This window comes from Hesperophylax consimilis, chromosome 21 (genome assembly GCF_061612785.1).
Source record: "Hesperophylax consimilis isolate HC1 chromosome 21, BYU_Hcon_1.0, whole genome shotgun sequence".
Classification (NCBI taxonomy): Eukaryota; Metazoa; Arthropoda; class Insecta; order Trichoptera; family Limnephilidae; genus Hesperophylax; species Hesperophylax consimilis.
In genome coordinates, this window is record NC_142856.1 from 20,834,971 (window position 1) to 20,847,896 (window position 12,926).

Genomic DNA, 12,926 nt, shown 5'->3' on the forward strand with positions numbered 1-12,926 from the left:
GGAATGCCACAGAAAGTAATGTAACTTATTCATATACTGAAGATACGTAAATAAAGATTCAGAGTTGGTTTTAAATCATTACGCTAATTGTTCATTCGTGTGAAATCTTCTTACTTACAAGGGACGTACTTAACCTACTTTTACCAGTGATTCCTGACATGATGTGTAGTAAAAAATGTGAACGAAATTTTGATCTCCGGTGACATTTTTTAATGTTTTTTTTTGTTGTTGTTTGGTTTAGAAGAAAAAAATTTGCTAAAAAAACATTAAAAAAAGTCACCGAAGACCAAAATTTCATTAAATTTTTTTACTCTAAATAGTGTCAGAAATCACTACTTAAAGTACCTAAATCAAGTACGTCCCTTAACACCCTGTATAGATGAAACATTGCGGCATTTTTAGATCTACCATTACAGGTGTGATGTGAATTTAGTCAGCATCGCGAATTATTTCCAAATGTAGATGAATAAAATATTATTAAAATTTAAGCACGTTCGAAAATAACGACTATTTCAGTGGATGCATTTGTTATTTTTACCAACTTTTACCACCGTTTTGAGAATTAAAAAAATGAAGTGCTTTAAAATTCACACTATCAAAAATAGGGTCAGGTCTCAAACACGTTAAAAGATTTAATATAACCATGTGACAAAAATTCAAAACATTTGACTTTGGTGCATTTTCTTTCCATTTGTTTCCAGGGTATGGATCATAGACATATTATTATGAATATTAGTAGACCTGCCCTAAGTGATTAAAAGCGTATTATCCCCACTCCCCATACCGGTTCCATTGGAGCCGGCTGTGCTCGCGTAGGGCCTCAAGTGAAATTTGAAAACGTGACGTCATCATTCTTGTGCGAACTATGGTCGAGGCATCATCGGTTCATTTTACGAAATAACACGGCAAAATGTTGACTTGTACTATGAAAACTTGTAAAAATAGATGTGAAAAAGAGAATAAACCCAATTGTCGTATTACATTCCATATATAAGCATTATTTTACTTTATTTTAAGCATATTCACATCGTATAATATAGATCAGTTTTAGAAACATATACTATCACATCGAGAAACGTCTGGACGCGAAACACAAAGCTGGTTGGTTGCTGGGAAGTAAATTATGAACATTTATAAAAGTGTCTTAACTAAATACTTAAACGAAATATTCGTCTCTGAAAATAGAACCGAATTTTTTTGCCGAATTTGGACTTCGCAAATTTGTTCATAACGTGGCGAGTAATTTGCGCTCCCATGTAAAAATGTCTATTCATTCAAAAGCAGATTTTACTTTTAAGAAGTAAATGGTGATATTATAATGCGAGATGCCTATTTACTGTCAGATTGATTTATTGACGAATCACAGTCAGCTTCACTCCCTTCGTTCTTCAACAGTTGATTTTACCCCTCGCCATTATCTTCTCGTCTATTAATTCCTATGTCTGTGGTATGGATGGTTTTACATTAACAGTATTTCTTCACAAGGTCGAGTTACATGACAAGTGATTAAATATTTCTAATTTATTTATCAGTTGTCAACTAATGAATTAACATTTTTTTCACGAATGAGTTCAATGCATTCCTAAATAGCTTGTAAAACCAAAAATAAATACCTACGTGTTTGGATATGATTTGAGATTTTCACGGCCAAAATTATTACAGTGATTAATTTTTGGGGTATAATGTCGTTTTGCGTTACCTACTTCTTTAGCCAACGTTTCGGACAGCATTACAGTGTCCATCGTCAGGTCACACATCTACCCTGATGATGGACACTGTAATGCTGTCCGAAGTCGTCTTAAAGATGGAGGAAGCGCAGCACGGCGTAACACCCCAAAAATAAATCACTGTAATACCTATTTCTGTAGATCATTTCGCACGAACGACGTAATTAAGTAAAAGTGGATTATCGACATCTGCAATACACCTACGTTCTAAGATATGATTTGATTAAACGTTCAAGATCAAAATTTTTCGCCTATGGCGCTGTTTCTATGATTTGATGTTCGATTCCGAATTTTAAACTAACCACTGCTTTGTCGCTAAATCACTGAAAAACCACAACAATTGTTTGAAGTATGCAACTAGGTGACAAAATACCTATTACTCACATATCTAGCTTAATATAATTCTAACAGAGAATTGTACGTACGTAGGTGAAGGGTTACCTCTTCTCCAGTCCACATAAAGAGAAGGGTCCCTATTTTTCTTTTCAAAAATGGCTTTTCCGTGTATTTTGACGTCTTTATGTTTGTTCGTAAGCAGATTTAAAGATTTCCACATTTCTGTCCGAAGTATAATCGTGTCTAGTATGACTTTTGTATTGGATTTACGAGAACTGGGGTGCACGCGGCGCCATTCTATAAGATTGCACAAGAAGATATAAAGCTCTGACAAAACATGAATAGGTTTTAAAAAAGCTCACCAGTAAAAAATAATATAAAGAAGGTAAATAAATACGCTGAGTTTTCATATTTAAGATAAAACGAAAACTAAATATAATTTTAAACTATTGTGATTTTTGTATTATGGGTGATATGGGATTGCACAAACCTCCGCACATTCTGGAATAAACTCGTTATTATTATTTACACAAAATAAATTAGCTTAGATAAACAGAATTCATGGATTATTGAAATATATTCTATGTACCTACATATAATGTCTATACTAGTGTAGTACAAGCGGGAAACTGGTGAACATATATAAATCAAATTTAGAGTCTATTTTGTGGTAGGTATAACATTTTTTTTATTTAAGCTTTCTTTTTCGAGTAAATCGAGTCCGATGACGGAATTTTTTTGGTTATTTTTTATAGAGTGATCGAAATATAATTTAATACTTAAAAAAACGATACAAATAAGTTAATCGATCGATTGTACACAGTACAGACAGGAGGGTCTTTGCTGATAAAAATACTACGTGTTTTTTTGGCATTTACAGCCGCATAAATCGGCCTTAGTGGCACAGATAGGGTGGATTTCCACTGAACATCGCATCTACGCCTGACGTACTACGTGACGTGTATGATGCGCCAGTCAAACAGTTTTACGCACCGCTGCTCTCACCTTAGTAACGCCTACCCCGCCATGTAATATGGAAGACGTCACCACCAAGCAGACTGTGAAATGCGAGATCCGCGCACAAACAATCCGTTCGCGATCCGAATCTACACACGACACCGCGATGCCGCCATGCTCCACCCTGCAGTACCATCAGTGGGGGTGTGCCTTGTCCATTTTGAGGGCAAACAGCCGGCATATATAATGAAAACTCAGGTACCTGAGCGATATGCAGGTAAATTGGAGTTACATTCACAAGGGTTGGGGTAATTAATAATGTATGTACGTCATGTCACGTGTAATCTAATTATTGTGGCAGGTCGGTTGAATGTTGTTAGCTAGATAGAAGGCTGCAGTCTATAAAGGGTGTAAAGCTGTCAAGGGCGTATATAAAAGGGAAGTTTAGGGGGTTCAACCCCCCCCCCCTCCCCCTCTTACTTCGGCCACAGTATTGAATAGGAAAAAAGATAAAAGTAATTGTAGATTACATTCCTGGAAACACAACAATATTATTTGCACCATCTCTTTTATCAATGTGATGTAAATAAAAATTGTGGTAAGTAGGGGTCTCAAAAAAAAATTCTAATAATTTCCCACCAAACGATTTATGAGGAAACTAAAAAAAATCTCTGAAGTATAAATTAATAAAATCTCATCCCTTATTGAAACCACGTACCTTTTTAAATTGATACGATTTCCAAGTATCAAATAAAACAGAATTAAACATGCCAATTTCGGTTGTCGGTGCATGGATGCGTGATTTGAATTTGTATTCTTGCGAAATGCGTAATATTATCCAAGTTCAGTGAACAACTATTTGACAAAATCGTATATAAGTACAGGGTTTTCCAATAAGAGGTGTTATTTAGAATTTAGAATAGCCCGCTATTTCTGTAGATGTTACTTTTGAAGCTGTCATTTTTTGACATTTGACAAGTAGAAACTAAGCCATTAATAAAAATGGAACGGCACACGCTTCAACAACGCAATAAAATTATTAAAATTCTCTTGAGTATTAAAATGAATCATCAACATTAAAAAAGTGTTTTTTTCAACTTTGAGGATTTAAAAAAAAAAAATCACAAGTTGCGCCACAATACGAAGTATGTCAAAAAAATACAAATAAATAGTAGTATATCTGTGTGTAAGGATAGAATGGCCAACCTTATGATTCCAGAGAGCCTCATTTTTAATGTCAGTGCCATACAAATTTTTCTTAAAAAAATGATAACTCCTTCATTTGTACACGCAATTGCTTCGTACGAAATTTTATAGCATAGTAATGATCAGCAGAATCCATTTCTAGCCAAAAAAATACCCCTAAAATTCAAGTCTCTATGTCTATGAAAGGCGATTTTCAGCCCACTGTGCGGCGGAGTCATTGGATCTTACTTTTTCGAAAATGAGGCTAGAGCAACAGTTACGGTGAATGGATTGCGCTATCGAGAGATGATAAATGATTTTTTATGGCCGGAATTGAATGGTATTGATCTGGACGTTTACTTTCAACAAGACGGCGCTACGTGCCACACAAGCAACGAAACCATTGATCTTTTACGATTGAATATCAAAATAACACCTCTTATTGGAAAACCCTGTATAAATCAAATTTGGGAGGCCGGTATGGGTACCGCCGGGAACCATTTATAGGTCACCCCAAGTGGTTCGCTACGTTTGATGTTTTAGCAGGGGAGCCCGGGTTCATGGGGGTGAGGCTTGTCAAGGTCTTGGCGGCGGATGAGTTTGCACACCTACTGCGTGGCGGGCCGAATCGGTAGACTGGTTGAGATCTTTTGACCTCTCCAGCCGGACTCGACCCATCGCCATACTGGACAAATTCGAAAGGTTAATTTCTTCTTTTGAAAGGCAAGAATCCCGAGGCAAATATTTTGTTAAATACAACTACTAGAATTTCCATTTTGTTTTCGTGAATGAATTAATGCAATTATTGCAAGTGGAAATTAACGCACTTCCTGACATCCTATCGAGCTGAAACTCGACATATAGACTCGTTATCGATGACAATGCATTCCATCTATTTTGGTGGCAAACATACGTACACACGCGGACATATACGCATTTCTCTGAAATTGGATGACATTACAGCAATCAATATACGAAATAAATGTACATCCTTTCCAATCAGGATTGGACTCAGTCGTTAGCGAGGCTGACTACAGTCCTTATGGGGGGGGAAGGTTTAATCATCAGTCAAACCAACAAAAAACTTTGTAAAAGAGATTTATCGAGTTCTCGGGGAGGAAGGTTCAATCCTCAGTCAAACAATATTTTTTTTTAAGTAGGTACAATCTATTAATAAAAATAGAAGTATTATAGCAAAAACTTGATTTCACAAATCCAATAACTCGGTTCCATGATAACTCAACACAGTTATTCAACACACTTTTAAAAAGTGATATAAAGTCATTAAAAACGATGAAAAAAAATAAATTAAACCTAACCTAATTTGCAGGCTTTTTAAGACAGTTAAAATACAGTTAAATTAAAATAAAAACTATAGCAGACTTAAGGTCATGCGATGACCAGTGTTTTTTGATATAGTGTCCTCTGCGTGCAGTTTTATCTTTTATAAGCATAAACTTTTTAATATAAGTGTGTTTGTCGGAAGTGACTTGCCAGGTAAGTATGTTTTGGTATCTTTTCTAAATAACAAATGTAGATCCTAGGAAATAAATTGTACAGCGCCCTTGAGGTGATTTTTCCCAAAAACGGCGCTCTACAAATTATCCAATTATTATTATTATTATTAACCTAACCTAACCTACTCAACCCAGTTAATAAAGTTTTTGTTTCATCACTTTCCATGACTTTATATATCTTTTTAAAGATGTGATGAATTAGGTAAATTTTTTTTTTTTTTAGATTCTCACGGCCAAAAGCATTTTTGTTGTTTGTTTTTGTTCAAACTCGACAACCAAAATTTACACATCTTCGGATCTACCGGATCTGCCCTGATGATGGACACTGCAACGCTGTCCGAAACGTCGGCTAAAGAAGGAGTTAGCGCAACACGGCATAACACCCCAAAAACAAACAACAAAAATGTGATGAATTATCTGGTCACCCCATAATTCATACAATTTATATCGCATCATTTATCTCGTGATTTTTAACGGTTCTGTATTAGTATTATAATAAATGTCAGTCTCATTTCCCAAAATATCGAAAATTGCCTGCGTATGCGGAATTATGATAAACCTACATTTTAATAATAATTCCTGGCCAAAAATAACACGTCAAGTTTAAATGTAAGCAACATTTTCAACGATGAATACAGACGACTGTTATTTAAACCAGTGTTATAAAAAATAATATTTCAAGAAAAAATAATGATAACTAAACAAGATTTCAGCAAACAAATAAAATGTTGCTGTTAACATTTTGCAGAGGTCGCTAGTGTGTCGAAACGAATGAAGACCTATTCAAATATTGACAGGAGATTTCTCAATTTAGTGACTGCGAAACTTTTTTGGATTGTATTTGAGACAGACGTATGGAGCACGCTCTCATAATAACATGTTATAATGTATGTCATAAAACCGTACCTGGCTTGAAATTTGAATCCGGTGAATATTTATTTTTTATTGTATTTGAATTTTTTTCAAAACTAAAAAAAATAATTATTATTTAAACATGAAATCTGAGTAACCGCCAAAACCCTCACCCCAGTCCTACCTGTCCAATACTTACACAGGGTGTATCGGCACTAACCCGACAAACTTTAACCAGCTATTCCTCAGCACATTTGGAGTAAAAAAATTTATGGGCACTTTGCTGTCCGGTAGCATTTTTTTTTATTAAGAACAAAAAAATAAAAAATTTCCACACTCCATCACTGTCATTGGCATTGCTTTTCGTGTTCAACAGCTGTTATAAGCAAGTATGTCCAAAAGCGTCTTCGCTCTTTCGTACACACTAAATAATAATAGTTAAAAATGAGACGAATGGTGCCGTGCCATTTCTTTGTGATTGTAAAAGCGCGCCAATGTAGGTACGTACGTACATTATTCAACGAAACTCGAACAAAATATTGCCAGACGGGTTTTCAAACTTTGACAAAGGATAAAACAGTGGTGACATGTGGTGAAAATATGAATAGTAAATTTTTTTTATAAAAAAAACGTTACCGAACAGCAAAGTGGCTTTAACATTTTTTACTCCATATATGCTCAGGAATCGTTGGTTAAAATTTGTCGGGTACGTGCCGATACACCCTGTATAGAAAGAAATCAGGGTAAGTAAAATGCGTCCCTTAACACCCTGTATATTAATAACTTGCAGAATATAAACTCGCCACTTGTCGATGCTGAGAAGCTTTTAATAAAAACATTCAAGACTGAAAAATAATATAATAAAAACCCATTTATTATATACCCAACGAGGCAAAGTTTAGCCAATTCGTAATTTGAAGCGACATAACATACAATAAAATTATAATATTTACAATCGCAGGCAACCAATCCATAACAAAAGAAAAACTACAAATATTACATGAAAGGGTAGAAAAGAAATGAAAAACAAAATAAAACATAAAATATTTACTAAAAAGTATGGTAACTTCAGTTATAAAAACAATACATTATTAAATATTTATACAAAATAAAAACACAAGGAACATGCATTTTATGCAAAGAATTGGATTTTTTTGTACATCATAGTTTTAATTTTAACCCCCGCGTGATCATGCTATATTTTAGCATATTTGAAGCATCATCACTTAAGGGTTAAGTAATCATAAAATTGGAGAATAGGGGAAACAACAACATGCTCAAAATGCTCAATCATTTTTTTAAAAGCGGAAAAATATAAAAGGAAAAGAAGAAAAAAGACTAATGCCAAAAGAATAAAAAATCAAAGTAGTTCATGCAGAATCTATGAAATCTTCAAGAATAAGTTTTTTTAAATTTTGAATATTTTAAAATATTTTGATTTTTGCTATTGAAAAAAATCTGCTTTGTGCAAATGTTACAAAATGTATTTTTTAAATGCAAAAAGCTTTGCTAAATGTGAAATGAATAAATAATTTTTATACTGTGCTACCAAATAAAGTATTTTTCCTTTATTTATTATTTATAATATTAACACGTGAATACCAAGTGCATTATGTAACGAATGGGTACTGTAGTTATAACATAAGAATATATTTAAAATTATTAATTATAAATAAAAAATATGGTGGGTAAAATTAAGTGTTATATTTAAATCTAACAACAAATAATAGAAAATGTGTTTATTTATACAACATTATTTAAAAAATTTCCAATCAGCCTCAAATCTATAAACTCAGGAATTTATATGTCTTCATGTCATATTATTTAAAATTTTAATCAAAGCATAAATATTTAATAAGATTTTTTTATCGAATATACATAATATACAACGATTTCATTGAATTCAATTTACACTTTGGTACTGTTATAGTATAATATAATATACATGGTGTCCGGAAACTAGTGGTAAAAGTGTGAAACTGGATAATAGGAGGTCGATTTTGTGGAATATTTTTTTTCGATTTGAGCTTCCGTTTTCGAGTAAATCGAGTCCGAAGTTAGAATTTTTTGGTCAAATAAGAAAAAAAAAATCAGTGGCATCAGCTGTTTGTTGTTTGCGTTCAAAAGTGTAGACCCGGCTCCAACATCTTTAGTTTACCCGCTACAGAACGCTGCCTAACCGGGTGGCGAGGCGACGTGTCACAGACAAAAACAAAAATGTTTCAAAAAAAAAAGAACCATTCTCTACCTGATTTACCAGGTTGTACCACTAATTTCCGGACCCAGTGTAAAACAAAATATATTATTTCAGATGAAAAAAAATATTTTTCAAGATGAATTTTTTCACAATTAATATATTCTATTGATAAATTAATATTTCCACTTTATAATTAAGAAAACAACCAATGTTAAATCACACCCTTTTAACATATTTTAATTAATAAAAGTTATATAATCGTACTTACTGAAGTTTAAAGTTATATTTGTCTGAGAACATAGTCTCATTAAAATATAACAAAATTGTCCATTAAATAATTATCATAAATAATGGCCAAGAATGAAATAATGGCTAAGCTGTCATTGGAATTAGTTGAATTCAGTCAAAAGTGGCTAGAAACCACAAATTTTAAAATTAAAATTAAATAAAATTACGTTTACTGATTTTAAAATTAATATATTTATATATAATGGGTAATATTGAAATCGAAAAAAATTAGAAGAAAAATAAAGTAGAATACGGGTATACTAAAATTTCTGAGAAATTTATTATTTTAGTCCAATAGATGAAGAAAACTAAATTGATTGCATTTTTATGAAATTATTAAAGAGATTCCAAACACACAATTTGGAAAAAATAGGAAAAAATTATGGCAAAAAAAAATTAAATTAAAAAATCAGAACAACAATAATAATACTTATAAAATAATTAATGCTTTGTTACAACAATCAACAAACAAACTAATTTAAGTACAAAGCCAATACAATGTGCAGCTTAAATCATGATCGCTTCACTGTCTTCAATACTAACCTGGCTAAGTGGCCTCATCCTTTCATGGATACTTTTCTCCGCTTGTCTCGCTGAGGGAGGAGGGTGATCTGGAGTAGGTGGCTGATCGTAGTGTGTTGGTGAAAGCGGAGTCTGGATTGTAGGCCTAACTTTACAAGTCCTGGACTCAACATCACTAGGAGTATACGAGCCAACATCATCCAAAAGACTCTCCAAACTAGAACGTTCCTGCGACGAGTTGTATCTCTGATTTTTCGATTCTCCATCCAATGCTCCTACATTGTTCAATTCTTTTGGCTGGAAGTTCTCGTAAGGGTTTGTCGGGTTTCTTCTCAGTTTTCTTCTTGGGTTTTGTTCCTTGACGACTACGTTTTCATACATGGTGCTGATGGCAATGGGTTGCTCCTTTCTGCTAGCCGTCAGAAGGGCTAGAGATGGTCTGGGTTGGGGTATAGGCCGCGCTCTGGGAGAGGTCTTAAGGTCGTTGTCTACGTACTGGTCCACTGATCTGCCGTGACGCAAGCCAGTGTGTTTAGAGCCCGGAGCCTGTTGAAAAAATAAGACACACAATTGATATTATCCGTGAATATGGGTAAACTCGTAAACCATTCGATTTATTTTTTATGTAATCTTTTCGAGATGCTTAGAACTCCGCTCAAAATTTGAGTTTGTTACCTCAAAAACTGCAACAATCTATCCGAAGATTTAAAAAAAAGCTCCAGCTCTCGGGTTTTTTTGTCTGGTCTCGACAAGATATTGCAGCCGAAGCCAGAAAACAAAAAAACAACTTTGAAATTTGTTCAAGGACACATCAACCCCTCGTAGTTAGTTATTAGCGTGAGAGCCAGCCAAAAGTTGCAAGAAGCAGGCCTTTAGGCTGGTCTAGTTTAGATCAAAATTCTGTTAGGATTGTTATTAATTCCGGGGTAGTTCATTCCAAGTCTTAGGACCTGATACTGCGAAATACAAGGAATTTTAATATTGAAGACAATATTAGTGATTTTTAAACGAAAATCACTAATATTGTCTTCAATATTTAAATATTACAATTTGAGGTTTTACTCAATAAAAGTTATTCCGAAAAATAACGAGGAATTTTCTTCCTATACCACCTGGCTTTGAAGTTTTATTCGTAAATATTTTGATCAATATTACCTGAAGATCGTCCAAGTCATCCTGGCTCCTGGTCTGCTGGTGGCGAGCCAAGGAGCCTACCTGCTGCACCGTGGCGCCTCCTGCTGTTGAGAAGCCGAGGATGGGCGGAACGAGGTGGGTGGGCGACACTGACAGGTTGCGGCGAGGAGGCTTCTTTGGCGGGGTAGGCTGGGGAGAACACAATGGATTTAACATCTGCACAAAAATAGTCAGATGCGAATGTATTATAAATATAAACTCCCTTTGCTAATAATTTTTATTTCCCAGGTCAATATAAATGTCACACCAGGCGTGAGGCTAAACTTTCCAGGAAACAAACCAAATAGTTAGAAATTATAAGGCGCTAGACAAACGCGCTAGACAAACACGCCAAGTGAACCTTGGGCATATTCGCAAATAGCACATTTAAAAAAATATATGAGGGCGCCTTGAAGTTCTTTGTGCATCTCCGACAGGCATTGATATATTATACTAGTCTATGCTGACAGGTCGTCTCTCGTCGGGATTGCTGTTATTGTGTATAACACAATAACAATGTTAACAAACACATTTACATTGCCATGGAAATGTGTTTGAATTTGCTTTTCCTTTCATAATGCATGTTTCTCTCTATAAATTTTGTCTCTTCACTAGATTCAAGAACAAGAACACACTGCCTTGGATGATAATACTTAAACGTTTTTGGTTTGGTCAGTCGGGGTTTTAGAATGATCTATTAGTAAAATTATTTCTTTAAAAAAATCAACGTTTTTTTACTTTAATTTATATATTTTAAAATGTTCTTAAAACTTCTATCAACCTCGTCAAATGCCGATCGGGTAGGACCGACACTTATTTCGTTTATTAACTAACTTAATATCATTCGATTTCAAAGAAATGCGTAAATGTCCGCGTGTATATGCGCGCGTGATTGGCACAAAAAGTTGATTGAATGCATTGTCATCAACAACAGGTCTATCTGCCGAGTTTTAGCTCGATCGGATGTCGGGAAGTGTGATAATTCCCTCTTCAAAGTTTACATTAATTCATTAACGAAAACTAAGGACGGGTTGTTTCGGAGAATTTGAACAATTCATCAAATTTCAACGTTCATTTTCCAGTTCTGTGAAAGATTTTTCAAGTTCTGTTTTAATTTCAGTTTTGTCAAGCAACTAGCCTATAATGATATAATAACAGAACTTGAATAGGACTTTCACAGAACCCGGAAATGAACGTTGAAATTTGATGAATTGTTCAAATTCTCCGAAACAACCCGTCCTAAGTTGTAAAACGAAGATGTATTTAACAAAGTAGGGCATTGACCTGGTCCTTTAAACATACTCAAAGTAGTGAGAGCCCTCGACTACAGGCCTTAAAAAAGAAATAGGTTCAGAACCACCAAGTGTTAAGTTAAAGAGGTGAGTTCAAAATTCTGGATATCATCGTTGATTTTTTTCCCTTTCGCTTTCTCTCAAGCGTTGTCGTAAAATTATCCTTCGTTCTGAGAATTAGAGTGTTTACTAAAGCGTGGTTTGGCTGGAACCGCGGCATTGAACTTGGCGAAACCGCGGCGATACAGAAATAAAACCAAATGGCCCAAAGTCACGCAGCGCAGCGACTTGTTGATCCACTTTATTTCTGGGCCGCGCGGAAGGTTAGGGAAATTATGATTTTTTAACGGACAATTGGAGGCAGAGAAAATTAACGAAAAATGTAACCACGAGGTGAAAATATAGAACTGTGTTTTTCAACGAAAAGCCATTAGGTAGGGTAGAAACTATTCGGGTAAACATCAAGTTATGTTTACTCCTAATATATACGACCAGACCTTGCTCCAGTTTAACACGAAAGATTCGATAAAAAACAATATGGCGTCTAATCGTAATATTTGACAGTTTGATGGATCAAAGCTGCAAAGCGCATGATGGAAATGACGTTGCCACTTGAAAATAGGATAATTATTTACTGAACCGTCGCACTTTACAAATAAATTTATAACAAAGGCACCTGAGAAACAACTATTTTCGTAGGGGAAGATGAAAAAACATGTACAAGGTTATTAGGTTGTTAGTTTAGAATATTTAGATAATTTGATGCGTATTTATATTAAAATGGCACCCTCCACCAAACGACAGACAAGAAAAAAATAAGGTGGAAACTGTCAAAACAGGTAAAAATTTAATGAATGTTTTAGCATCTCTTTTAGTTATT

The 12,926-nt window shown here is 34.4% G+C and overlaps 1 protein-coding gene across 4 annotated transcripts in view; it reads right to left on the bottom strand.

Moving 5' to 3' along the window:
- Nucleotides 1-12,926, bottom strand: part of LOC149413720 (uncharacterized) — a 210,177-nt gene that overhangs the window by 116,785 nt on the left and 80,466 nt on the right. For all 4 annotated transcript variants that reach the window (XR_016304190.1, XM_089644517.1, XM_089644516.1 and 1 more), the window contains exons 9-10: nt 10,737-10,904; nt 9,603-10,127 (exon numbers count right to left, since the gene is read on the bottom strand). Coding sequence is in view for 3 of the 4 variants with exons in the window: in XM_089644517.1 (XP_089500643.1) it covers nt 9,603-10,127; nt 10,737-10,904 (693 nt within the window). In the remaining variant the exon portion in view is untranslated. The remainder of the gene's footprint in view (nt 1-9,602; nt 10,128-10,736; nt 10,905-12,926) is intronic.